The sequence below is a fragment of the Cynoglossus semilaevis genome, chromosome 9 (genome assembly GCF_000523025.1).
Source record: "Cynoglossus semilaevis isolate Cse_v1.0 chromosome 9, Cse_v1.0, whole genome shotgun sequence".
NCBI classification, from domain to species: Eukaryota; Metazoa; Chordata; class Actinopteri; order Pleuronectiformes; family Cynoglossidae; genus Cynoglossus; species Cynoglossus semilaevis.
Window position 1 is genome coordinate 3,228,530 of NC_024315.1, and position 26,813 is coordinate 3,255,342.

The 26,813-nt window shown below is 42.0% G+C and overlaps 7 protein-coding genes and 1 long non-coding RNA gene across 13 annotated transcripts in view; 5 read left to right on the forward strand and 3 right to left on the reverse strand.

The window, feature by feature from the left end:
• kif16ba (kinesin family member 16Ba) overlaps positions 1-4,669 on the forward strand; it is a 12,628-nt gene extending 7,959 nt beyond the window's left edge. The window contains 5 exon segments of the mRNA XM_017035146.2: positions 1-1,019; positions 1,152-1,316; positions 1,438-1,579; positions 1,890-1,937; positions 2,688-4,669. The exon segment at positions 1-1,019 is cut by the window's left edge and continues 50 nt beyond it. Coding sequence (XP_016890635.1) covers positions 1-1,019; positions 1,152-1,316; positions 1,438-1,579; positions 1,890-1,937; positions 2,688-4,640 — 3,327 coding nt within the window. The 3' untranslated portion in view covers positions 4,641-4,669.
• A 52-nt stretch (positions 4,670-4,721) lies between these two features.
• LOC112487537 (uncharacterized) lies at positions 4,722-5,250 on the forward strand. Its single transcript, XR_003050702.1, has 2 exons — positions 4,722-4,878; positions 5,013-5,250. It is a non-coding gene; the product is annotated as an uncharacterized LOC112487537 (long non-coding RNA).
• A 2,499-nt stretch (positions 5,251-7,749) lies between these two features.
• On the reverse strand, positions 7,750-11,461 carry LOC103383392 (dynein regulatory complex subunit 4-like). Its single transcript, XM_008316488.3, has 11 exons — positions 11,224-11,461; positions 10,944-11,033; positions 10,289-10,486; positions 9,924-10,130; positions 9,797-9,851; positions 9,454-9,659; positions 9,157-9,324; positions 8,991-9,077; positions 8,662-8,904; positions 8,401-8,466; positions 7,750-8,331 (listed from the first exon to the last, which is right to left on the reverse strand). Exons 1-11 carry the CDS (start codon positions 11,224-11,226, stop codon positions 8,212-8,214), a joined length of 1,443 nt encoding a protein of 480 aa, XP_008314710.1. The 5' UTR covers positions 11,227-11,461; the 3' UTR covers positions 7,750-8,211.
• A 76-nt stretch (positions 11,462-11,537) lies between these two features.
• Positions 11,538-14,331, forward strand: snrpb2 (small nuclear ribonucleoprotein polypeptide B2). Of its 2 annotated transcripts, none has more exons than XM_008316486.3 (7): positions 11,538-11,612; positions 12,174-12,245; positions 12,597-12,769; positions 12,980-13,114; positions 13,381-13,416; positions 13,700-13,788; positions 14,010-14,169. In XM_008316486.3, the coding sequence occupies exons 2-7, from the start codon at positions 12,182-12,184 to the stop codon at positions 14,167-14,169; spliced, it is 657 nt and encodes a 218-aa protein (XP_008314708.1). In that variant the 5' UTR covers positions 11,538-11,612; positions 12,174-12,181. The 2 variants fall into 2 exon arrangements, with proteins under 2 accessions (XP_008314708.1, XP_008314709.1); XM_008316487.3 differs by having other exon boundaries at positions 11,582-11,595; positions 14,010-14,331.
• A 273-nt stretch (positions 14,332-14,604) lies between these two features.
• Positions 14,605-16,144, reverse strand: fbxo48 (F-box protein 48). 2 transcript variants are annotated; one of them, XM_008316489.3, is made up of 3 exons: positions 15,989-16,144; positions 14,963-15,272; positions 14,605-14,879 (listed from the first exon to the last, which is right to left on the reverse strand). In XM_008316489.3, the coding sequence occupies exons 1-3, from the start codon at positions 16,021-16,023 to the stop codon at positions 14,718-14,720; spliced, it is 507 nt and encodes a 168-aa protein (XP_008314711.1). In that variant the 5' UTR covers positions 16,024-16,144; the 3' UTR covers positions 14,605-14,717. The 2 variants fall into 2 exon arrangements, with proteins under 2 accessions (XP_008314711.1, XP_008314712.1); XM_008316490.3 differs by lacking the exon at positions 15,989-16,144 and adding an exon at positions 15,850-15,983.
• A 365-nt stretch (positions 16,145-16,509) lies between these two features.
• On the forward strand, positions 16,510-21,185 carry aplf (aprataxin and PNKP like factor). 3 transcript variants are annotated; one of them, XR_003050699.1, is made up of 12 exons: positions 16,517-16,656; positions 16,845-16,955; positions 17,226-17,297; positions 17,661-17,824; positions 18,277-18,472; positions 18,729-18,858; positions 19,272-19,399; positions 19,489-19,718; positions 19,829-19,951; positions 20,061-20,107; positions 20,211-20,524; positions 21,050-21,185. XR_003050699.1 is itself a non-coding variant. In XM_025058877.1 (11 exons), the coding sequence occupies exons 2-11, from the start codon at positions 16,863-16,865 to the stop codon at positions 20,414-20,416; spliced, it is 1,389 nt and encodes a 462-aa protein (XP_024914645.1). In that variant the 5' UTR covers positions 16,517-16,656; positions 16,845-16,862; the 3' UTR covers positions 20,417-21,012. The 3 variants fall into 3 exon arrangements, 2 of the variants coding, with proteins under 2 accessions (XP_024914646.1, XP_024914645.1); XM_025058877.1 differs by lacking the exon at positions 21,050-21,185 and having other exon boundaries at positions 20,211-21,012; XM_025058878.1 differs by lacking the exons at positions 19,829-19,951; positions 21,050-21,185 and having other exon boundaries at positions 16,510-16,656; positions 20,211-21,012.
• prokr1a (prokineticin receptor 1a) lies at positions 21,051-22,274 on the reverse strand. The gene is made up of 2 exons (XM_008316506.3): positions 21,837-22,274; positions 21,051-21,762 (listed from the first exon to the last, which is right to left on the reverse strand). Exons 1-2 carry the CDS (start codon positions 22,247-22,249, stop codon positions 21,063-21,065), a joined length of 1,113 nt encoding a protein of 370 aa, XP_008314728.1. The 5' UTR covers positions 22,250-22,274; the 3' UTR covers positions 21,051-21,062.
• Positions 22,140-26,278, forward strand: cnrip1a (cannabinoid receptor interacting protein 1a). Of its 2 annotated transcripts, none has more exons than XM_025058880.1 (4): positions 22,140-22,268; positions 24,046-24,399; positions 25,140-25,284; positions 25,433-26,278. In XM_025058880.1, exons 2-4 carry the CDS (start codon positions 24,221-24,223, stop codon positions 25,595-25,597), a joined length of 489 nt encoding a protein of 162 aa, XP_024914648.1. In that variant the 5' UTR covers positions 22,140-22,268; positions 24,046-24,220; the 3' UTR covers positions 25,598-26,278. The 2 variants fall into 2 exon arrangements, with proteins under 2 accessions (XP_024914648.1, XP_016890640.1); XM_017035151.2 differs by lacking the exon at positions 22,140-22,268 and adding an exon at positions 22,482-22,611.
• The last annotated feature ends 535 nt before the right edge of the window (positions 26,279-26,813 follow it).

Below are 26,813 nucleotides of genomic sequence, written 5' to 3' on the forward strand. Positions count from 1 at the left end.
ATCTACCTTGAACTAAAGAGACTGAAGAAGGAGCGAGAGGAGCAGACGGTGCGGTTGGAGGCAGAGCGGCGGCGGCTGGAGGAGCAGGAGCGAGAACAGCTGAGTCTGGTGGGGAGGCTGGAGGAGCAGCTGAGGGAGAAACAGGAGGTCGCTGCCACTCTGCTGACCCGGGAGGACGCTCGCCGCCTGGAAGACGAGCGCAGGGCGCTGGCAGAGATCAGAGGAGCTCTGCTTCGCGCCAAGGAGGCCGGAGAGCGAACGGAAGACGAAGACAGTAGTAAGGACGAATCGCGGTCTGCTCATGCTCGATATACAGAGTTCAAGGTGAACCAGTTGAGGGAGCTCAGTCAGCTGGAGGAAGACCTACAACAGCAGAGTGGACGCCTGGAACAGGAGGTTGTAGCTGAGCGTAACTCCTTGCAGCTCCTGGCCAATGCCTTCACAGAAAAGCAGCAAAAACTGAAAGAGATGCAGGAGGAGGGAGCGGTGGACGGACCGTCTGTGAGCCAGGAGGAGCAGCTGATGAAGCAGGCACAGCAGAGGCTGAGGGCTAAGGAGCAGCAGCTGAGCGGTCTGTCTGAAGGAGTCCTTCCTGCACTGACTGAGGAAAAACAGCGCGTCAAAGAGGTGCTGGAGCGGAGCGCTGCAGGAGGCCAGGACCAGGACAGCCGGCCAGAGCTGGACAACACTCTGTACCAGGTGGAGAAGGAGCTGGAGGACAAGGAGGAAAAACTGAAGGTCCACCTGCAAAATGCTCAGCAACTCCTTCAGCTGCAAGAGACGTACGAGTTCACCGCTAACGTGGTGCGGCAGGAGGAAAAAGTCAGAAGAAAGGAGAAGGAGATCCTGGAGTCCAGGGAGAAGCAGCAACGGGAGGCCATGGAGCAGGCGGTTGCCCGGCTGGAGAGGAGACACTCAGCGCTGCGGCGCAGCATCTCCACTGAGCCAGATGCAGACGAACAAAGACTCAAGAGCTCCGCCCAGGGGAACCAGATAGGGGAGGAGCCTGACCAGCAGAGGTCAGAGTTCTGTAATCAGACTGCAGCCACGCTGTAATGTCACATTATACTGTTCACAATGACACATGAAACAGGGGTTTTTTAAATCAAATACTCTTTTGTCCGCTTTGGTTCATTTTTTTTTTTCTCCAGGGTGGAGCGGGAGATCCAGAGTCTGAAGCAGACGATCAGTGAAGGAGAAGAGAACAACAACAAGAACAACAGTGTCCTCAGAGACGAGGACATGACGGTTCACACCCTGTCTCCTGTCAGCCACATCCAGAGCCTGACAACGCTGCTGCCACTGTCTGACGACAGGTACTGCCTTCACACACACACACACACACACACACACACCTCAGAGCTCCTTTGACTTAACCTCATAAATATATATATATATATATAAAATGTTTTGATTTCTCTGTCTTTGATGCGACAGGATAAATGCATACATCGAAGAAGAGGTACAGAGACGGTTACGTAAGATGAACCTTATGAACGGCAGCAGCAACAGTGTTGGAGGAGGAGGAGGAGGAGGAGGAGGAGGCGTGGATCGATCCCAGTCCTGTGAATCACTGAAGGTGATGATATGAATAACTGTCGTGTATTTAACAAACTTTACATTCAGACCTACACTCTCTTCAAGTGTCAATTTTCAAAATAAACCAACAGTAATTCTCTAAATCCAAACAATTTTACACATGAATAAATGAATAAATGAGTGCAAATGTAATTCTGGAATGACTATATAATCATAATTCTGCAGATCTGTGATTTCTTTCTTCTGCTACTAGAATTGAATATCAAAATTCTGCATCCGAGGTCAGAATTTGGACGTAACATTTATGTTGTTTTAATCTAAATATAATTAATTTTTTATGCCACCCTCAGGATGAAGAGAAGCTGCAGAACGTTAACCAACGGAAGCTCAAATATGAGGTAAGATCTTGCATTTCATCACATTAAAAACTTGATCATGTTGACATGAATTCTTGTAATATATTTTATAAATAATTTATCTTTAAAAAAAATCACTGCATGAAAAAAGATTTTCAATAATGTGACGGATTAACCTTTCTGAAATCATCTAAAGTTTTTGTCCTTGTAATCAAACGTGGGTAGTCGTGTTTTGTAAAGTTGGGTTGTCTGAGAGACTTATTGTGAAGCAGCAGCAGCGACTGTGCTGTTAGCGCCTCCTCTGGCTTGAGTAATACTGGGACACTCTGTGTGTCTCAGTGAAAACATGGCTGCCAGCAACAAGACCAGAAACACAAACTTACTCCTCCAAACCAAATACAGCTGTGATTTTTAGCTCACAGCAGTCTGTCAACCGCTGCCCCGTGTGGTCACCTGCTGCTGCATCTTAAGTTTACATCTGAACATTAAAGTTTGGCTCAAGCCGTTTTTCCTGGTGATTCTGCAGACAGCCCTGTTCAGGTCCACGTGAGTTCACGTGTAGAAGAATTCGCAGCTGCGTTTTTTGCTGTTTGTGTTGTTGTTCACACGTCCTCCTAATCTGCATGTCAAACCTTCTCACCCTGTTGGCTTTGAATCACTTGACAAACACAGCTGTGCACCTGGTGATGCAGGATCTGTAATTCTCAATGTGGTGAATTCTGGCCTGATTCAGAGAGCCTTCACGTCTCTCTGACGATGTAGTCACGGACTCCCTCCCCCTTGTGCACACAGAGAGCAAGCGGTCGGAGGCCAAGTTGCATCTCCGCTGAGAAGCGTGGAGCAAACTCTTCTCCTTCTAAGTCCGAGCTAAACTCCCCACAGGAAACCAAAAACCTCTTTGAAACGCTCAACATCGAGGGGAACCTCGAGCCCACGGTGAAGATCCTGACTGAAAAAGAAGTTCCTCTCAAAGACCATAACAACGTCACATGGTGGAGAACTGGAGTGAACATTCCTGTAGAAGAAGCTGAAACAGAACTCAATAAACTTAATAACTCAAGCAACAGTGACGACAGCAGATGTGATGAGAATGAAAATGTTACCGATGCAGGAACTCATGGCGATCATGTCTTTGTGAGTCCAAGTGACGGACAGACGGGTGATGTGGCAGGAGTCTGTCCTAGGGTAGGCCGTCTCCTGGACTCACATGTCCTGAACCGAACATTTGATCTTGAAGATGACGCCGATGTAGAAGTTGTCGGTGATAAATCCTCAGACTCTCTGAGCTCCTTCGGTGATGACACGACTTTCAGGAAAACTGATGAATGCACAGGAAACGCAGAGGCAGAGAGAGGAGCGGAGAAGGCGTCGGCTCTCAGTAGATATGATTTAGGATATTTCGTTGGAAAACTGTCTGATGTTTACAAAGATGCAGGTAAAAGGCTGCAGGACACGCGGGACGTAATCTGGAACGCCGGAGTGGATGAAGTGAAGGTGGCGATCTCTCGTTGCCTGACGTTGGTCTCCAAAGAACTGCCTCTGATTCATGGAGTGCAGCAGAACACACATCAAGAAAGTCTGGGTCAGAATTCAAAGGATCTCGCAAATAATACACCTCAGAGCCCCGATAGGTCTGTGTTCATGGACGTCTCACGTTGGCCTGAAGGATCCGTGTCCTCCAGCCGAGGACAGGACCGCTGTAGTCCTGTGGTGTTTCATCAGAGGCTGGTGGAGATGCCTCCAGTCCTGGCAGAACTGCAGACGTGTTCCTTCTCAGAACTCCAAGAAAGGTTGGCTTCTGTGTGTCCTCAAATCCAAGGCAGCAAATGTCTGGGAATCTTCTGGATCAGAACAGCCAATAGGGGGCAGCCTAATCCAAAACCTGGCTGCTTGCTTATTTTAGAAAAGGACATAACGGTGGTATCAGCTGGTCCTGTCGGCACGCTGACCGTTTCTCACCACTTCAACCTCAGTGAAATCAAGACGGTCCAGGTGGGTTTGGCTGGACAGCACCTGCGCCTGATTGGCTGCTCTGAAGACGCAGTCTTGGCTGTCTTCACTCACAGCACCAAGCTCAGCCAGGACTTCTGTAAGGTTTTGTTGGAGGCTGTCGCTCCTGGAAAGTTCTCTGAAGATACTGAGGGTCAGCAGCTGCTCTGTGACGACCTCATGGTCCTCTCTCTGACCTGGTCCTCCGTCCTACCCGACGTTGTCCTGGACAATTCTGGTCTTCGTCTCACCTCTAGATTCAAGCGGGTCCTCGCGGACTTGCTCTACATTGTCCACGGGAACATGGACGCCCTGGACAGGCCGTCCCTGGCTGACGTCCGTCCTCTGCTCTACACGAGCGTCAGGGTTGTCAACTTGAGACGTCCTCAGCAGGACAACATCTGTCAGTTCCTCCTGACAGACACTCACGTGGTTCTTCTTCTGGAGGACGGCGTTTTTCACCCAGTGCCGCGGGGCTCCACTCTCAACCCAGTCCGGCCTCACTTTCGAGTTCTCCAGCTTCGCAAGCGATCCAACAGCAGATGTCTTTTCGTGAGGCAGAAGGACGGCTGCGTGGTAGTGGACATCAGGTTTCCCGCATTTAAACGTCCAAGTGAAGAGCAGCAGGCGGCGCCCGGACCTACAGCAGCTGAAGAACCCGTGACCTGCCACGGCAGCCGTCGGTGGGATTCCTGGAAGCTGTGTTTTGGTTGCACAGCAGATGCTGTGACTGTGGTCAATCAGCTGAGCCGCTGACGCTGACGCTGCTGCTGCTGCTGCTGCTGACGCTGGCTGCCGCTGACGCTGAAGTTGACGCTGGCTGTCGCTGATGCTGCTGCTGTCGCTGGCTGCTCCGCCCTGTTTTATGGATGACTTCAATAATTTAGAGTTCAAATTTGTTAAATTATCTCCATCAATTTAAGATATGTAGAAACAAAATGATGAAAATGTTTTTTAAATTATTTTAAAAATTTTATAAAATGTTTCTTGCCAGGTTAAGTCCAATAATTTAGAGTTCAATATTTGTTAATTTATCTCCATCAATTTAAGATATGTATAAACGAAATTCAGCCGTGATGAAAATGTTTTTTAATTCTTTTAAAACTTTTATAAAATGTTTCTTGCCAGGTTAAAAAAGAATGAATAAATAAAAAGAATTGTGTGAAGAGAAAACAAATGTAAATTATGACAATAGTTCTGAATTTTTAAAATTAAAACCGTGACGTAAAATGCAATAAAATAAAGAAAAAGAGGAGTCACTCCACTGATTACTTTTACATGAAAAATGTTACATAAATATAAAATTATGAAAATAAAAACAACATTTTGGAGATGTAAGACACATTTCCATATTTTCTATACAGAATTCTGACTTTTATTTAATTTTTAACTAAGATCATAATTAGCTGTAGTTTTGTTTTTTTCGTCAGTTTCGTTTGTATTACTGTCAATAAATAAAGCTTGTGTTGTATTTAACTACCATCTCTTTAATCTGGTAAATCCTTAAGTTTCGCTCATAAAATAATAAAAAATGTTTTGGGTTTTTTTTTCTTTTTAGATGTGAACTTTTAAACTAACTTCTCTAATTAACCTGACTACATGAGGTAGTTACCACTTAATCCAGCAGGGGTCAGTTTAGTCGCACCGTAGGTCCCGTGTACTGTAGTTTCTCACCAAAGTTGTCTTAACCTTTGTACTGCAGTATTTCCTAGTAACTGAAATGCTGTCATTTCATGTTGAAAGTTCTTCATCTAGACTTTATTTTCAAACCTCTTTCTTTCTTTCTTTTTGCTCCTCCTTCCTTCCCTCCTCGGCTCCTTTTGTACCTGCATGTCATGAAAACCCCGAGGACTGTGATCAAATTAGTTTTAACTTAATTCAGACACTTCATCTCTCTCTCCTACAGTAAATCTAAGTCCAGGTATTAATTCACACCCGTCGTCACTTCCTCACCTCTCGGCTTTTCTTTTTTTTTCTCATCAAACTTCCTCTGCAGCATTTACTTTCTCGCCCTCTGGTGTCGAGTGGCGCCGCCCTCCAGGAGCCTGTCAGAGTTACCATCCCTCGCTATGTGCTGCGAGGCCAGGGCAAGGACGAGCACTTTGAGTACGAGGTGAAGGTGAGTGGGCGGAGTCAGCTCAGTCTTTTGGTTTCTGTCTGTCTGTCGTACCTGTGTCTGACTATGTGTCTTTTCTCAGATCTCAGTGATGGACGAGACATGGACCGTGTTCCGACGGTACAGTCGCTTCAGGGAAATGCACTTTAGCCTAAAGATGAAATATCCAGAGGTAAGATGGACCTGGAACACCTGTCTGATCATGGTGATGTCTTACTAACATTTGTGGCTACCTCTCCTTTTAGCTTGCAGCTCTTGAGTTCCCGCCAAAGAAGTTGTTTGGAAACAGAGATGAGCGGATGGTGGCTGAGCGTCGCTGCCACCTAGAGGCAGGCTATTCTTTTACTTCACTGTTATTTACACATGCTAAAGACAAATATACAGTAGACGTCATTTAACTCTTTGATTGTTTTTTTCTCTTTTTTTTTTCTTTAAAAACAAAAAAAAAACGTGTTCAGAGTGATGATGTCATCCACCAGCTCGCCACTGAGAAACAACACTGGCTTCTGTCTGTCCAAACACACCGTCTGTGAGTTTTCTCCCTTCTTCAAGAAGGGGGTGTTTGAGTATGGCAGTCACGGCACCGGCTGACTGACTGTGCCAAAAACCAAAGTGAACTGGAAAATCCAAAATGTCCTCCCAGGGAGTGAGTTGGCAGAAACAGCAGGTCGGTTTCTCCCTGACATCCCTGGAAATGAAGATGACAGTTGGTTCTACCAAAAACAAAAAAAAACAAAAAAAACATCCCTGACTTTGTTTAAAAAGTCTGAACGGGGAGTTGTTAAAGTCACCACTGAACGAACCTCAGATGGACCTGTATCCACACGTCGACTCGATGAAGTGGTTAGGACCAGAGTTATCTTTTAGTGAATCCAAAAGAGTATATGGCTGCAAGTCCATCCAAGGTTATCCACTACAATCGTTCTGACTGTTCTGGACATGAACATCAACACTGTAAACGTAGGAAGACTGTACAGTTTTTAGGTCGTTTTTTTTCTAAGACAAGTGGCTGCATTCCAAAATTGCTGGTTTAATTAGCTTAGCATACGAATCTGTACAGCAGCTGGTGCGAAAAGCCATTAGTGCACTTCCCTGCAGAATAAATGCAATTGCAGTTTCCTACTTTGAAGGTTTTTTTGTATATTTAGCGCAACCTAGCAATACTTTTTTGGCTGCTGAACTGCATGTCTCGGCGAGTAATGAAATCTGTAAGCCATGTCAACTGTTCACGTAGCTTGTGTTTTGTACTTTTGTGTTTGATTTTAAAATGTCTTTAACAGTGTCAAGGAAAGCAGAGCTTTATAGACTCAAATTTCAGCTTTGGTAACAATTTGAACGAGGGCTACAGCTTTCGTCGTCCTTTTTTCTTACAGCTGCCATAGAGACATATCTATCGTGCTATTTTACTTTGTTAGCATCGATGCAGAGGGCTTTTCGAATCAAATAGCCGACATGATCTTTAACGTATAAACTTTTGACAACTCCAGTCTGGGGTTATGCTTATTCATTAGGATATTCTGTGTAAATCATGAACATCTGCTCTACTTATATTAACATCCACTCAGTGAACTAAAAAAAACAGGATTTCTGAAACTAGTCCGCCTTAGTTAGCTCTGGCAAGCTAAAAAGCTAGCGGTTGAACATTAAATCTCCATTATGGTAATTATGACGGTAACACGGACTGGGCCATGGCCTCTACTACAGTTTATGCCGCTGCCATCAGGTGGCAGCATTGAGACACTGCAGGTGTTTTCTGCATTATTGCCATGTTTTTATTATAAGCCACGACGAATGCAAAAATGTACAAAACTGAACATTTCTGACACTTTTTACCACGATTCCTGCCACAGACAGATGTTATTTTGTACAAATAAACCAAACATTTTTAAGAAAAATATAATATTACAGGTTTTTCTTTTGTTCATGTGACAAATACAGTCGTATGTACTTGTAGATCAAATAAATCCACATGTGATTATGTGGACATAAATCCACAGATGTGAGGTGACCAGGTTAACTTGATTCAATACTTGATACTTCAATAGTGGGTCACAAAAAAAAAATCAAAAAAAAAATCTAGACACTCTTTAACCACAGAAACGAACATTTTTTTAATCATTCCATAAATGTTATTGATGAAAATCCATTGAGATCATGTTGTCTTCTTTCAGTTTCTTTCAGTTTCAGTTTTGTCACAGTTGAGTTTTGCTGTCAGCTGGGTAATGTAAGCGAAGGCCCAGTCAGGATCTGTTTTGCTGAGAGGAGGTTGTGACAGGGGACATTCAGGGCACTGAGGGTCTCTGTGCAGCTCTGCAGCAGACGGTCGTACTCCTGCAGGACAAAGACATTCTCAGCTGCTGCATGAGCTCACGTTCTATGAAACAGTTGGCAGAAACTCACCTGACATTCTCGAGCCAAGTCTTCCTGCGCAGCATCTATTGAATCTTGTTTGGAAGCCAAGATTTCCTGAAATCAGGACAAAAACAAACACGTGTTACTGTGTGATCAGAAACATTTTTGAGGGCACAGATGTTCTCGAATAAGACGAGGGAAGAGGAAACTTTCTGAATCAGCCATATCGTCTGGCCATCATTCCATCTCTGTTCTGATATCTTGACAGAAACGTCTACAAACAGAACTCTGCCTTCACAGACCGATCACCTCCAGTTTGTGGGCGGCTCTGTATCCTGTGGTCTGGCCTGCTGCTGCTGCTGTGGTGGTGGTGGCAGCTGCAGCTGCAGTGGCTGCCAGTGCACTGCAGAGCTGAGCCTGGTTCTTCTCCAGTGTCTGCGTCAGAGCCTTCAGCTTGCTCTCCAGCAGCAGCTCCTTCAGCCCGCTCTTCTGCTGCAGCTCCAGGACAACATCCGTCTGCTTCTTCAGCAGCTCATCACGTTCCTGCTGGACCTGGCCCACACAACAACAAACGTGTGTCAGTGCTGGTACATTTGGAGCAGCCTTAGGTCAACATGCAGCAGAAGAGCAGTGTTCACCTTCTCAAAGGCCTGAAGCAGCATCTCGTGCTCCACCGTCAGCTCCCGCAGCTCCTTCTCGGCTATTCTAGCTCGAGCTGCAGCAGCCTGTCCGACACAGAGCAGTTGTTTAACACCAGGGTAAGGACATGAACATACTGTACACGGACAGGTGGGGTGAACTTACTGCCACGTCGTCTGCGACCTGTCGGTGGTCTCGCAGCTGCTGATTGAGCTCAGACAGATTTTGTTCATTTTCCTGGAGGGAAGCTCGCAGACGCTTGTTTTGCTGCTGAGCAGCAGACAGGGCGCTCTGTGCTCTGGACAGCTGCTTCTGCACCTCTGCTACCTCCTCCTGGATGAACACAGACAGAAAAAAAACACAATTCAGCATATAATTTGGTTTACATTAACCCTTTTCATTTTAGGTTTAAACGTTTTAAGAAAGGATTGATTGCCGTCCCATTTTTTCCCCAACTCTCACCTTCAGTATCTTCTCATCTGCCAGTGCTTTGGTCTGCAGGCTGGAATAATACTCCTCCACACCCCGCAGTGCTTGCTCATGCTTTTCCGTCAGCTCCAGGATGCGGCCGTTCATCCTGTCCTCAACCTCGATAACTTCTGCCCTTCGTCTTTTCCCCTCAGCCTCCACCATGAGCTGCATCTTATTGTGGTATTTTTGCTCGATTTCTGTCAACAAACAAATCCAAGACTATGATTGTACATATGTGTCGGAATAATCTGAATAATAATCTGCAATTTCCCAGTCTAGATCAATAAAGTACATCTATCTATCTATAGGAACATTGATCTAATTTTTTATTCACCTGCAAGTTTACGGTCATACTCATTGGTGAGCTCCAACAGCGCCACCTGGTGTTCCTGTGGACAGAGTCAGATTCATTTAAAAACTTTACTGAACACAAACAGTTGTTGATGTGGGTGTGTCCTCACCAGTTTCAGCTCCTTGATGTTGTTGGCTTCCTGGCTTCTCTTCTCTCTGACGTTGGCTTGCTGGGCCTGAATGAGTCGGCGCAGGTCCAGTTCAGCCTCGGATTTCTGGTTCTGGTCCAGTGTGGTGGCAGCTGCAGCATCATTCTTGATCTCAGAAATGACATCCTGCTGCTCAGACAAGACGTGCTTCAACTTCTGCTTGTAAACCTGGGGGTCAAAAGGTCACACTGACTCATCAGTCTGTATTACAACAGAACTTTAACCTGTTCAAATAGATGTGATAAGATTCTCTGCTGTACCAGTTTGCCTTATTACATAGAGCTTCAACTGACCTAAATGATTAGATATTATAAAGAACAATTTACATTGATCTCCACTCGGTGGCGCTCTTCAGCCTCCCCCCTCTCCCTGTCCTTGTGTCTCAGTGTGTCTCTTGCCCGCTCCACCTCCCTTCTGCTCATCTCCCAAAAGGCCTGCATCTTGTCACGCTCCAGCTGGAAGTAGCTTCTCTCCTCACGCTCACGTTCCAGCTCCTCCCGCAGACGTATGATGTGTTCCTCCAGCTGCAGGGCCAGAAAAAAACAAAAAAATGACACGGCATATTTCAACTTTTTAGACTACAATACGAAGAGGCTTAATGGCCACTAGTAAAATGGTTCATGTCCACTGTATAAACTTTACATAGTTTACATAAAATATATAAGAAAAATACATGTTGCTAAAAATGAAGCTTAAATTCTGACCGTTTGGGTAAATAAGAAAGAGTCTAGAAACATTCATGGAACACAAAAAAAATGACAAATTAAATATAGCAGGAAACCTTCTTAAATGTTATATTTAATATACAGCCACAATACATTATATATTTTAACGTTTCCTTCATGACAGAAATACTGGTGTAATTCTAATGTTGCTCTGTACACGCCCCCACCGCGTCATGTGACCATTTCTTTTTTTCTTTTTTTCCCCCCAGGCTAATGCTAACATTGTCGAACATTATCAGGTTCTGTTGCCTCCTACCTGGTCCTTGGACATGTCCTCAGCGGACACAGCGTCCACCACCGCCGACTTCTTTCCCTTGCCCGTCGCCTGTCTCCGACCCTTTGGCGCCTGAATTAACAACGGGAAAGAAACATTTTGCCTTTAACTACCAGTGATTCTTGACCACCTAAAGTTGCCAAACACTCTGAGATACATCAACTTTGTGCAGGCTAACAAGATAGCTTAAACCTCGCTGAATTAATATTAAAATATGATGGTAATAACATGATAAGTAAACTACTTTATAATCGTTACTTACCATGGTCAAACACCACAACCTGAAACAACAGGACTGATAGCTAAATGCTAGCTGTTTGATAGCTGCACAGAATCGGCTGTTATGGTAACGCCACCACGTGACCTTACGTGAAATTATTATAGACTTTTAAAGACGTCGCAATTGCCGCGTTTTGTGAGTAACGACATCGCCATTTTTCGTCTGGTCAAGAGTAAATTATCACAGGTATCATAACTATGACTATATGCAATGAAGTTGGTGGCGAAAGTCTGAATTGCTTTTGTGGCAGGTAATTTTCGGACTTCCAGTTAGCATCCAGTCCTACAGGCGGCGGTGTGATACTGTTAAACAGCAATTACAGCGCGCGTTTCCTGTCGCGTTTGAGAAGACAAGGTAAGGTTCACGTTTTGGTACGTCTTTTATATTTGTGCTTATTGTTTGCATTGTTAATGTATGTTTAAACATGAGCCACTGTTGTTAGCGACGCCGCTGATCTAACAAAGAAACATTTTTGATTTGGGCAGATTGTCGCCGCTAAGTTGATCCTTCCGATGAATGGAAAGGACGAGCAAGCTAACAAATGCTAACTTAAGTTTCAACTTAACAGTTAAACACCTACGATGTTATTGTGTTTAATTATTATTGTTGCTTTGATTAAACCGTGATAGTTGAAGCCATCCTTTGATTTGCCTAGGTCCTGAGTCTGATAAATATTTTAGAAATACTGTCAAAAGATATCCTCTTGGAAAATGTTCATTGTCGAAATCTGGAACGAATATATTTTCTTGAACAATACGTTTGTATTTGTTAGGATTTTCGTAAATGTGTTTAATTTATATGTTTCTGATCTACCAACCCATTTGCTCGCTCTACGTGAAAGATTGGCAAAAATATCCAAAATTGCATCACAAAAGGGAAAACGTCTTCAGTGATTACGTCGAATAAAATTGTTGTTTTTCCTGTGTTTTTAGTCATCGTCATGGATATCAGACCAAATCACACGGTCTACATCAACAACATCAATGACAAAGTTAAAAAAGAAGGTGAGCATTAAAATCGTGCAGTCGTGACCAGAGGTGAATGTGTTTTCTAGTCGTGAATATGAATCATTAGTGTATAAATTAACATTTAATTGTAGTCTGGCACCATTGTATCATTTTCTGTCATATATACTTCTCTGTAATACTACCATCATGTTACACTGGAATGTTCTCTAACTTGGATATTTAATTTTGTTAATTTATTAATAGTTAACTTTTCATAATTAAACTATGTTTTATAATTAGGTATTAATCTAAAGTCTGTCATGTTTTTATATATTTTTGTACATTACTGCCCCAAGTATTCTAATGGTTGATTAATTATTTTTACCCTTTTTGATTATTCTGCGACAGAGCTGAAGCGGTCACTCTACGCACTTTTCTCCCAGTTTGGACAGATTCTTGACATTGTGGCTATGAAGACAATAAAGATGCGAGGGCAAGCATTTGTCATCTTCAAAGAGCTTGCTGCTGCCACCAATGCCCTCCGACAGTTACAGGGCTTCCCCTTCTACAACAAACCCATGGTACGTCAGATGTACGCAGTTGCACATGTGAACAGATCTGGCGTGGTTACACCTGTTTTTTTCTGATTTCTAAAAACGTGCTGAAGCTGTTGGACATACTGAACTACATCCTGGGTCTAACATTCCTACACTTCCATCTCCTACTGGAGCTGTACTGTGGATGGGTGATAATGTTTGACCTTGTCTGGCTTTTCTTCACTTCTTTTACAGAGAATACAGTATGCTAAGACAGACTCTGACATCATCATGAAGGGCCGGGGCACCTACGGTGACAAAGAGAAGAAGAAGGATAAGAAGAAGAAAGCTCAAGAGCCAACAGCAGTTGTTGCCAAGAAACTACCTCCTGTGAGTCACATTTACTTCAGACTTTTACAGGGTTTTTTTTAGGTTTTTATCTTGTAGTGATAATCACACTGTCAGGTGCTTGAACATTTGAAAACAAAAAATCGAAATATTTTCTCTACAATTGTTGAAGTAGTTTGCATTTGAGTTGTTGGTGAACTGTTGTCAGCCATGTTTTTATGTTTGTCTTTAATGTTGTGTTCATTATTGAGTACCTATTAGTCTGTAATGACTCTGAACTCTAAATGTGTTTGTTTCTTTATCACCAGGGAACTGGAGGACCTCTGCTCACTCCTGCAGTACAGGTAAGAACACGGTCAACCAGAAAGACCTGCCTTTCTCTGAAGCTCCACCAGAACTTACTGTTTCAACCAGGCCAAATATTCCTTTGACCTACACTTTTCCTGGCCCACCTAATGTGAAACTAACTAGAACTTTTTGAACCTCTGTCAGCGTAGTCCTGGTTAACCCACTCTAGCTGTCCCGAACAGAACTTACCTGGTCCAGAATCACATGACCAGTTTGATGGTTTGAAAATTGTAAAAAAAAAAAGATTGAGATAGGAACTGTCTCTCCTTTTTTACCCAGGTTCCAGACAATCCTCCGAACCATATCCTGTTCTTAAGTAACCTGCCGGAGGAAACCAACGAGATGATGCTGTCCATGCTCTTCAACCAGTGAGTTCTCGCTGATTGAATGATCTAATTCAATGAATGGTCACGTTCATTTATATGTACAGTAAAATCAGTAGTATAGAAATTGCACAGAATCTGTTAGTTTTATATAATATATAATTTTATTAAAGCATGTTGTTTTCCAAACTCCAACTGAACATTCAGAAAATCATTTTTGTTGTGATTTTGATGAAGATGAACAAGAACTTCTTTCTTTTCTGCAGGTTTCCTGGTTTCAAAGAAGTTCGTCTGGTTCCAGGAAAACACGACATATCATTTGTGGAGTTTGAGAGCGACACACAGGCCGGCGTAGCCAAAGACGCACTACAGGGTTTTAGAATCACTGCCGTCTGCGCCATGAAAATCACGTACGCCAAGAAGTAGAGATGGAACAAATTCTTAGTTTTTAATTTTTTTTCTGTACATCAGCCTGTTTTCTTTCTTTTCTTTTCCTTTTTTTCTGTGTATTCAATTGTAGGTTTGTTGGATAAACCCATGGTCTGAAGCTTATTTTGTAAAATAACAAATAAACTGATTTTTAAATAATTTTTGTTTCTGTAATTTGGATGTGATTTCTATTCATGAATAGATAAATACATAAATAGATTTTTTCTGTGAAATTAAATTGGAACAACAAAATCACACATTTTTAAGCCATTCGTGATTTTTTTTTAAGTTGCTTCACAAAATGTGATTTATTGCATCAGAATTGTTTTTTGAAAGAAAAAATAGCTTTACAGTACAGTTCATTTAAAAAAGTATTTTGCTACCAGCATTCACCGTCTATTTTTTTAACACATATGTACAAAATATCACCAGCATTCACCATTTTTTTAACACATATGTACAAAATATATTTAAAAAAAAAAATAAGAGTTTGAAAAAGCACAGTGTGAGTGTGCTGAGAAAAACATGTAGTGGTCGTTCCTGTCTCATCTGTCCAGTTCAGCCTGCAGGATTTCACCCCAAGACTCCACATCCAGCGGCACCATTATCCTGTCCCTCAGCTCGTCTGCTGACCTCACGTGACTGTAACGTCCTCTCAGCCAGTCATTCTTCACGCAGCTGCGCGTATAGTTACGCACCAGGGTCACCTGAAGAGACAGTAGCCAAGTTAGAGCATGTAGAAAATAAGAATATAAAAAAGACTAAAAACAAGCCACGAGACAGGAAGTACCTTCCAGGACATGCCATCCCTTCTGTCTTTGTCCACTTCTCTTTGACAGACAGCTCTGACCAGCAGACACTGTTGTCTCCACAGCTGCTCACTGTCCTCAATGATGTCCCGCCACTGCCTGCAGGTCTGTGAGGCCTGACACAGACTGGGCATGTCCAGTTCACCAAAGATCTTCACGCTCATTTCTGTCGGCAGTGTTTCTACAAAGTTTAGAGAAGGAGCTTTCTCAAATGTGGACGGTTGTCCTTCACAGAGAAGGAACACAGGTGAATTTCCTGTGAAGTCATGCTGCATAATAACCGTTTTAGACCTGTGGAGGATATGGAGACGTGTCAGACATTCTCTCCTAAAGCAGGGATAGGAAAATTCCACAAACTTTTTTTTCCACAAATAAAAAAAATAAATAAACGAAAAAATATTATAAAATAAAAGTTGTAAATAATTATTTTAAATAATTTAATTTTTACCCATATTATTAATTCATTTGGATTTGTCACTAATAAAAACAAGTGTGAACACATACATTTACGTGGTATTTGTATTTCTGTTTCAGCAGTATGCAAATAAACTAAATTGTTCCTTTAATAATCATAATCAACATGTTAACACTGACAGCCCTAGTGTGTGTATATGTGTTTATTCACTACAGACAATGAACGTAGAAAATGCATACACGTCATATTTAACCGGGCACAGGCACCGCCCCTTCCGTGCAAGGACACGTGACTTGGGCTTTAAAAGAAAACAGCCCGGCTACCGTGACGAGATATCGTTTACTGCTGTTTTTTTTTAAATCTGATAATTTATTTCATTGAATCATTAACAAATATTGACGTGACTGGCGTAAACCGTAACCAACGGCTAACACTCATGGCTTCAATTCTTACCATTTTCGAAGATTCAAATGTTACATTATTCAGATCGAGCGTATTCTTTTCTTTAAAAAACAACAACAAACAAAACGTATTGCTAGTTCAGAAATTAGCTAGTTGAGATCATCCTGAGCAAACATCCCTTGTTTCTTACCGATGTTTGTAGCGGTTCCGTCTCGAAGCTGACATTTAAACGTCTGGACGCTGTTTATACTCAGAGAAACGTCAGTGGGCGTGCTAGAGCACGCAGGCGCCGTACGGTCCTCTCTTCCGCTTTAAATTTACTTGACTTTGTATTCAGTATTATAAGTACATGATTGTATGGCGGAACAGCGTACTTCTTTTTTTTTCATAATATTCTTCAACTACCCAAAGTTTTGATTATGGTCTCTTTACAGGCTTTAAAATGGATGTAAAGTTATATTAATATTTTATATTTTGTACAGAGATTCAAAATAAAATAGCATGGCAAAGCCTGATGAAGTTGACAGGTGGGATTTTAATATTATATAAAACACAAAATATATAAATTTTGAATAAACAGAATAAAATCGATTGGATTTGACCAATATTTGTCCTAAATGTGGCGCTGTGGAGACATGTCGATAACCACTTTTAAAATTTTATTTTCACTCACAGAGAGCATGTAAATTCCAGAAAACTTGAGTTAAATCGAATTAAGATTTAGTAGGACGGCAGGCTTATTCCCTTGGAAATCGTTGCACAGGATAAAAACATTATATTTTATTTCGAAGGACCGGAAGTAGCAAGTGCCAGAGTGCGTTAGCAACTTGTTGGAGAGGAACTTCCGTGAGCGAGTTGGTAAATATGGCTGTGCAGCGCTTTTCTTTTTAAATGTGCTGTTTGAACTGCGCTTAAAAACATGTGAAATAACAATTCGTAAAGTTGTTTGTCTTCTAACTGAGTCTGAATGGTTATTTAACTCTTTTTAGTTCCTGTTTGTTTATATCTGTTTGTCTGGTGTTGGTGTTGTGACGTTTCCTCTCCAGTCCCGCCTGTTTATCAGCATGTCCGATTTTGACCTGGTGCCAGTGGACGGTGGAGCCGCTGTTCACCTGCCGTCAGGGGAGACGGTGCTGGGCCGAGGCCCCCTGTTGGGAGTAAGTTAACACTGCAGTATAATAATCACGTAAATATTAATGTGTTAAAGCAGTTTACGCTTTAACACATTCGCACACAACAGAGCCCATAGATAAAGTAAGCCATGTACAGTCTACTGGCCGGCCAAAGCTACCTCACATGGTCGATTATTGTCACTTAAGTAACCTAAAACGAAGGATTTGAAACACAAAATAAGTGGTTGATGACGTTTAAGTCCCTTTTAAAATGCTAACCAGTAACAGGGTTAATATTTTTTAATCATGTCTCAGGTCAGTGATAAAAGAGTATCACGAACACATGCACTGGTGGAGAATCTGAATGGACGTCTGCGACTCAAATCGGTAACTATCTCATCTTTCTTTATTAAATAATAAAGGGCTGAGTAACTCTCATTCAGAGATAATAAACAATAAATGAATAAATACCAGTCATTATTTTATTTGTGAAACTTTTTTTTAAATTAAACAATATCAAAAGGTACACATTTTCAAATAGATTACCTACATTTTTCTAAAAGTTCTTTATATAATTTGCATTGTAATCCCCTGGATTAATAAAGTCAATTATAATATAACATTTTTTTTGAGTTTTCAGATCTTTTAATATGTTTTGGCTCCAACCTTTGGTATGATAATGGTTTTCATGGCTCTTCCTAATGAAATGGATTCTAAATGTAACCCATGTGTTTTTGAACTGATTCTCAGACCCACGTGAACCCGTGCTTCGTCCAGTCGTCCATCACTGATGAACCTCGACCTCTCACCAGGAACTCCTGGTGCCCCCTTCAGGATGGAGACTTGTTCTCCCTACTGCCCGGACACCTAATCTACAAGGTGGTGTCTGTGGGCGGAGTCACTGGCACTCGCAGGTACAGCCATCATGTTAGGATCAAAAAGCGTCTGAAGAGTCTCTCGAACAAATCATGGTGTCAGAGGAAGACGGAGTGGCTGCTCTTTAATTCAGGACTAACCTTTTATCTCTGTGAGGAGGCGGCAGCGTCTGTTGACTTAATTAAAAACCCACCTGAAGAGGATGTTGTTTTAATCTATTGCCTGTTTGAAATTTAAATTCGAAAGACGAAAAAAAAGAACTTGAAAGTTTTCAGGCCGTCTGTTCTTTTTCACTGAAGATCTGAAAAGATCTGCTAACCTTTTATATATTTATGCTGTTTTGGTAATCATCGCTGTTGTTTTAGCAATTTGATCATATTGACAGTTTGATGTCACTTTTAGACTGACATTTTTAACAGAAGAGTAAAGGATGAAAACAGCAGTGGACGAACAGCTGCCATTCTGGTTTTTCAAATGTCATCTCATGTAGAACGGGTCGGACTTATGAAGAAGACAAAGAGGAGGAAAAGGAGGAAGAATTTCCCAGATCTAAGACTGTATTAGATGTGGACTTAATTCATCCAATACCAAAGAAGAATGGACAGACTCAGCCTCAGGTGGAGGAAGAAGAAGAAGAAGAAGAAGAGGAGGAGGAGGAAGTTCCTCAACGGCCCTTAAAGAAGAAGGTTTGTTAACTTGTAATAATGTCTTTTTTGTAGCATGGCTGTCGCCATCTGTCATTTTATTGGTGAGCTAAAAAGACTTTCAAGGTGAAGCCTTAGTTTAGGCCAGTATTTTATATTGTGTCTATCATATTGGTTTTTGGTTTAACTTTAAATATCTTTTGGGTCATTGTAAATGTTAATTGATGGATTAATTGAGTTGTTTGTTGGATTCATTGGTGGGTTGAATGTCTTGTTTATTTTTTATTTTTTTCTCTAGGAAGAAGCTGCCCTCAAAGAGAAAGTTGATGACGCTGTAGTCACTGTTCCTAACGTAATGAGGAGGAGAGTCCTACCTGCATGGATGATGGCGATCGCACCGACACAGACCTCGGCTTTACCACACAAAGGTATCATTCCTACATGTGTGGGTCACATGCCTATGTTTTACCTGTTTGTTACAAGCCTTTAGTTCAGGGGTGTCTAACTTACTTTGGTTCAGGGGCCACATACGGCCCCCTGGGCCGGACCAGTACAATCATTACATTATTACCTATGAATAAGTCCATGTTTTTCCCATTAGCTTGCATGCAAAGAAGTTGAAGTGTATTAAAAAATATTCATATTTAATGGAATTTAATTTTACAAAACATCAATAACATGGGGTGGTTGTGCGTTTTTCTTACTTTCAAAATTCATCAAGCGGGCTGGATTGAACTGCCTAGTGGGCGAGCTTTGGCCCACGGGCCTTATGTTTGACACCCCTGCTTTGGTTGGTTTAAGACAATGGAAAATGTAAAAACATTAATGTTCTCTGTTGTAGTTGAGCCAGTCAAGAAACGAAAAGTCTCAGAAAAGAGTCCAATCCCTGCCACCGTCTCGCCGGAGAAGGTGGAGTTTAGTGAGGAGGAGGTGGAAGAGGAGGAACGGCCAAGGAAAAAGAGAAGGAATGTGAGTCATTTAAGTTATAGTTTCAGATGAAATCTACAGGACTGGGAAAACAAATCAAAAACATTTGTTGTTTGTTTTTTTCTCCTAAGGATGAGAAAGTAGTGTTGACACCTCCCCCCGCTCCAGTTGTTGCTGCTGCAACAGTGACACAAGTGGGCGAAGTCAGTGAGTCTGATGATGATGAGGAGGAGGAGAACAGGAAGTGGGTAGGTGAAGGACAGGTGAATGAAGAAGAAGACTCTGTTGGGTTGAGCGCCGCCTCTACTCCAAAAAAACCAAAACCGAGGACACCGTGTCCGTATGGGAAGGACTGCTACAGGTGCACGAGACACGAGACACTACTATGATTCATATTCATACAGAAAATATATTTTTAGGATTTTGATATATTTTAACAACAGGTGACATATTGTTCCTTTATTCCCTCAGGAAGAACCCGGTCCATTTTCAGGAGTGCAGTCACCCCGGGGACACTGACCATGAGGAGGAGGACGAGGAGGAGGAGGAGGAGGCAGAGCTTCCTGAATGTCCGTACGGCACCGACTGCTACAGGTGCAACAAACAACTTCTTTAACTAAGCTAACTAGTGTTTGCCCGACTTTGAAGATTATACCAACCAAACCAGTTGTGCTTTTCTGGTTCTGCTTTTTTTGTCTTCTAGGAAAAATCCTCTTCACAGGAAAGAATACAAACACTCAAAGAGACCGGGTGAGTTTAACCACTTGAAGTTTTCTGTCTTCTCTGAGTTTGACCATATTACATGATTCAGTTTTTCATCCATTCAACGATCGCACTCTAAATGTCCAAACAGCTCGTGCTGCACGAAACGCCGCCCAGAAGAAGCTCAGCCGGGACGAGGACGAAGATGAGTACGACGACAGTTTCATCGATGACGACAGCGAGGACCTGACTGGAGAGGACTCGGATTATGTCCCTGTGGACTCAGATGACAGCGGCAAAGAAGACATTAAAAGACTGCAGAAGGAGGCCAAGGTTTTTTTGAAGAGGAAAAAGTAGAAACTCCATGTTTTTTTGTAGTTTGATCTGAAAAGCAGCTGATGAACATAAACATTTGGATATAAGAAAATCTGTTGGATTCGTCACTACACCTCTCCCAAATATTAGGTGAGAATATTTTTTTAAAAGACTTTTTTATAAAGTAATTTTAAAAAAGCATGGTCTAATTACTAATGACAGGAAACTGGTAATCTTCCTTTAGTTTGTAAAGAAACACCAGCTTCTCATTGTCCTCTATGATCCTCTGTCCACACACTTGTTTTTGAAGAACTTTTCATTGCTTCTGTGCAGCTTCACATCTGTATGTATGTTTGAGTTTGTCCTTGTTTTGTTCTTTGTGAGGAAAGAAATGACCATTTAGAAAATGAACATATATTTTTATTATTACAAATGATACATTTCTTTAAATGATAAACCTGTCGTGCCTACAGTCGACGTCATTTCAACAATCGAGCAGAAATAGGAAACCTAAATATTAACTCAATAATCATGACTTTTCACTTCACTAGTTCACATGTTTTTGAAGTTGTTGCTAACTAATTCTAGGTACTAGTCAATAATAAAGCGTTGTGATCTGTTTGACTGCTGCGTCTGCACACGCTCAGTTCTCCAGTCTCTGTGTTGCTGCCGTAGGTCTTCAGTCGCTCTACCTCAGCCGAACTCCATCCACCTCCTCCGTCACTCGGAGGGACGACGTCCGTGCCTCGCCTTCTTCTGTGTACTTGGTGGCCACGAACGTCACCAACCTCCGTGGGAAGTTGCCTTTTCTTTTCAGGCGCTTGGCGTTGTTCCTCACACTGACGAAGCAGAGCGTGTTGATGACTCCGTTGCTCATGGCGATGCATTCAATGATGTAGAAGGCGACGAGGGAGTTCCTGTCCCTGGAGATGAGTGTAGGGAAAAAGTCCCGCAGGACAGCAAAGCCATAATACGGAGTCCAACACAAGACGTAAGCAACAAGAACCAGAATCAGTAGCACTACGGTCCTGCGGCGCCTCTGGAGCCTCTTCTGGATCTGCTCCGTCTTGAAGCCTGGAACATCTTTGAACCACAGCTCCCTGGAGATCTGGATGTAGCAGACGGCCATGGCCGTCACCGGGCCCACAAACTCCAGGGCGATGATGAGGAGTAGGTACGAGCGATAGTAGACTTGCTGGTCCACGGGCCAGATCTGAGCACAGAAGGTTTTATGGGTGTGACCCTGGACGTGTGGGTACTGTGTCTCAGAGGCCATGTAGGCAGAGGGAATAGAGATAAAGGCGGGGACAATCCACACAGTCAAGATGACGCAGCAGGCGGTCTGGTACTTCATCCGAGGTCTCAGTGGGTGGAGGATGGCCATGTATCTGCAGACAGAACCCTTCAATGGAGACTCAAAATCTCACATACAAAGATGTGGACGTGTGTTGAGAGAACTCACCTGTCTACGGCGATGGCCAGCAGTGCATTGGTGGACACGTAGAGGGAGACGGTGCGCAGATAGTTGGTGGAGGCACAGAGCAGGAGGCCGTGGTCCCAGGACAGCTGCTTGACCACGTAGTAATCCAGCAGAAACGGGCAGCACACGGCCGCCACCAGCACGTCTGACACGGCCAGGTTGGCGATCAGCAGGTTGGTCAGGTTTCTCAGCTGCTTGTAGCGAGCGAGGCTGGCAATGAAGAGGCAGTTCCCCACGCCGCAGACCAGCATGATGACCACCAGGACCACTGCGATCACCAAGGTGGCCGCGAAGAAGGCCGTGCTCTGGGTGGTGTCTGGGATCTGGTCAGCTGGAACCTCGTAGTCCAGGAAGTAGTCTGTCAGAGACAAACTGCTGTTGGTCTGGTCCTCCATTCTGGGTCAAGTGAGCATGGTCAGTTCCAGCGTCACCTCCAGAGTCTGCTGATTAGCAGTGGACACACAGTGAAACAGTGAACAGGATGTGGACTGTTTTTCCTGACCATCAGATCGGGGGCTGTAGCACTATAGTAACTGACTGTTGTATGTACAATCACAGCACATACGTGCAGTCATTTGTCATCCTCAAACACAGTAAAACACACATTTGCGGCGTGTTTGATGACATCACAGCTATTGGTTGAAGTCTCCCTGTTAATGGACTTTCCCGCCATCGCTCTTCATGTGTCAGAATCGTCGGCAGTGCGAGGAATGTGGCGTCTCTGTGCTGAGGCCAAATACTCAACGTCATTTCAAATGTAAACAGAACGCTAACGACTCATTACAGCTCTCCATACCACACACTACCGTCCTGATGACATCACTGTGATGTAACAGACTGATGTAAATCCAGAACATCCTTCACTAAGAAGTGCAAATGTTTTACTTCAAAATGAACCATTTTATTTAAATGTTATTTTATATTTTATAAGCCTTTCTTATATCCACCGCTCAACCACGATCCCCAAAAACTGAAAGTGCTATAAATGATCATCTTCAAGAAATTATCTAGAGGTAATATTTTTGTTTTACAGTAGCTCACTTTTCTTTACTGAACAACAGGTGTAATATCACAGTGTAATATCACAGTGTAATATCACAGTGTAATATCACTGTGTAATAGGTCGAACACTGTTGTAAATTATTCTTATTTTCACGGTTCATAATTATTTCATATATAGACGCTATTATTATTTATTTATTCCTGTTTACATTTGTCACGCCCGTACGTTTATATTTATATTTACCATTAGTTTATATTTGTAATTACTCATGACCTACAGGTTGTGTACTTTGTACTGTGTACTCCGGTTGCCATGCAACGACATTTTGTTGCCAGACTCACTGTTTTTTGTGTTTCTGTGCAATGACAATATAGAAAGTCTAAGTCTAACACAACTCGTGGACCCGAGTCTTTAAACTCTAGTAGCACCCCCTACCGTTAAGAGGAGGTGAGAGGACTAATATTCACAAAGATAAAATACCAACTGTACATGAGTCAGAACTCAAACTGAGAGACTTAACACGGTGTAAATGTTTTTAAGAAAAAAAAGTTGGACTGTGAAACATGAGAATATAATTATAATTAATATAAATATATTCTATTTAAAATACATAAAATCATTACTACACATGTTTACATTTATATTGTTATTTGTATTAATATAATTTGTATTGTTGTTATTATTATTATTTTGTTGTTGTTATTATTATTATTAATACCCCAATTAATTCTTTTTTTTACCAAAAAATACCAGAAAGTTAAAAGAGTAGAAAAACAATAATAATCAAGAAACTGTAAAATGTGACACTAACCTGTAGAAGCCGCTTTTTCTTTCTCTGAGCTCAGATTCACTGGCACTGACCGAGAGAGTTGGAGAGAGAAACAGGGAGAGAGAGACAAGAGAGAGAGAGGGACAGGGAGAGAGGGAGGTTTTGGCCAATGTTTAGACAATTTTAATCAATTGTAGTTATTACTAATATTGTTATTGCAGTTTTGCTTCTAACCTAGTACTAATCTGTATTTATTCTTAAAAGGAATAAATATAAAGATTTCATCAGTAAAAAATTATGTGATCGCTGACGCTTGTGTAAAAGTAAAAGAAATCTAGTTAATATGTACTTTTATAGTTTTTTACCATGTTTTCACATCCTGAAGGCTAAAAAAATACGATTTAAATTTATTTCTGCAGGTATGGTGTTTGGCATCTTTTGGCTTTTACTTTGAAAGAAATAAGAGGAAACGCGGTAGTTTGTGGCGGCTTGACGCAGCCCTGCATCCACCGCAGCAGCATCCTTCTCCTCCTCCTGCTCCTGCTCCTGCACCTCCAACTGCAGCACAGAAACTGAGCCTCCAGATCCTCCAGGATGGATGACGTCCCCCCACTGCTGACCATCTGCGTGTCTCTGCGGATCCAGCCCAACGAGGGCCCGGTCTTCTTCAAGGTGGACGGAAGCCGCTTCGGTCAGACTCGAACCATCAAGCTGCTGACTGGATCCAAATACAAGATGGAGGTGCAGGTGAAACCCGGAACCGTCAATGCTACGTAAGACCTCCGCTTTGAACATAAATATATATATGTTTATGTTTTTAATACATTGTTTTTAAAAATGACCAGGAGCTTCGGAAGACAAGGGGTTAATGCAATTAAAAATTAATAAAGAGAATAATAAAGACAGCAGGATGTGCTGCTGCGCCGCCCGCAGGTTGCACCAGCCAACACATCCAGAGGTTCAGTCCATCGTCTGTTTTCTAGGCTGATGCTACAGCTGACAGAGGCGTGGCTTATCTTATGCTGTGGGATGTAAGGATTTACTAGATGAGACTAGATGAGTTTTTGATGAAACATATTTTTGTCCATTTGCTTTCGATGTAACTATTATTTGGAATATTTTCAACACATATTCTCACAAACCAAAGTGTTTTTATTTCAATTTTTGATATTTTCAACACATATTCCTACGAACCAAAGTGTTTTTATTTCAATTTTTGTTGTTGTTGTTGCTGTTTTTATCTCATTCTGTCTCACCTTTCTGCAGTGAAGAGATTTTTTGGTAGTCTGCAGGAACAGATGATGTCTGTTCCTGCACATATTTTAAACCATATGTTATTGTACAAACAAGACAAAAAACAACAAAGATTTTTGATTATGAAAATGTAAAAAAAAAGAATGTAAAATTGTTTCTCCATCTCTTATAGATGTTTGATTATGAATGTAAAATTGTTTCTCCATCTCTTACACTCAATCTTGCCCGTTTCTGCATCTCTGTATTTTCAACCCTGTAGTCAGATGAACATCGGGGGCGTGGTCTTCCCTCTGCAACAGCAGTCTAAAGACGAGGACTGTGTGCTGTACCACGGCCTGTACGACACTGAGGGCGTTCCTCACACCAAGAGCGGAGACCGACAGCCCGTCCAAGTTAGCATTGAGGTAATGAACTTCAACAGCTACAACATACAATTAATTTATACCCAAGTTAATGATCAAAAAATAGATTAAAAGGACAACCAAAGTCTTCCTCTCTCTCTCTCTCACTCTCTATCTTTTTAACCCTTTCTCTCTCTGTTTCTTTGTCCAGTTCGAGAAGGCCGGGACATTTGAAACCGTCTGGCAGGCCAAATATTACAACTACTACAAGAGGGAGCACTGTCAGTTCGGCAACAAGTTCAACAGCATCGAGTACGAGTGCAAACCTAACGAGACGCGAACGCTGATGTGGATCAACAAGGAGTCGTTCAACTGAGCCACAGTCGCCCCCAAAACTGCTGCCACTGCCGCCTAACAAACACACACCAGGAGCATCAATGCAGATAAACTTCAGACCTATGATAGAAATAGGGTTTGCTTTTCTGCTCTTTTAATCTGCGTTTCCTGAAGACTGGGGCAGGAGTTACAGGTGGATTGCAGCAGGAGAGTGTGTTTTATACTTACGCAGCTAGTGTTCACAGGCCAGGTGGGACCTGAAACGTTGTAAATAATTTACTGCAGGGTCTAAGATATTTTAAACTGCAAAAACATCAGCTGTTCAACACATGACAAATATATAATGTGAAGGTGTAGCCTCACTGTTTCAAAGCGTGAAATATTTAACCTGGTTTTTCATTCATTTGATTTTCTGGCCCACAGCACAGTTATTTATTACCCTCCCCTCCACCCTCTCCTCCCCCAGAAAAAAAATGTGAGCAAACCTGCTGAAGAGTTTTGTGTAAGTGTTTGTAATATATGTAGTACATTAAGTTATGTTATTCTTCACAGTTACAATATACCAAAATGACAATCCAGCCTGTCACTGTCTCCTCAGAGTCAATGCAAATTGTTGCAATTTGTTTTGTTTGTTTGTAAATTGAATTGATCTGGTTAAAGATTGAATTAGTGTTGGTGCAGCACAGAAAAGGACATACATGTTTTTTTTTTTTACTTCAGTATAGGCTGAATCATAATATAACTTAATTATACTTCAGTACAGGCTGAATCATAATATAACTTAATTATGGTCTTAAATGTGAATAATGAAGAGTCTTGCTTTGAGGAATTGTTTTTACCTCAAAGATCAAGGATTAAGAAGCTGTGTTTAGTGAGTGATTGGTGTAGCTTGAAGAATAGATCATTTGTTGTGGTTGGCTCTGATATATTTTAAGAAAGGGGAATTCTTCTTTAAAGAACTACTGCTTTCAAGGGACATTTAAAGGAAACACAAATAGGATGCACTCAGGAAACCTGAATGAGGATAGGTGAAAAGCTACAGTCTCCCTCTGAACTCCCTTCCTGTGGTCATACAACCATGGTTTGGTTTTTCTTCCTGCTCACTTTTGAATTTTGAATCCTTTGCAACAAGACATACATCACCAGCGACCTGGCTTCCTCTAGATCAGTATTATAGTAGCTGTCATTCACAAATGTCATTATGATTTGTCAGCTGTCAAATCACAGACCTAATATATAAAAAAATAACATTCTAG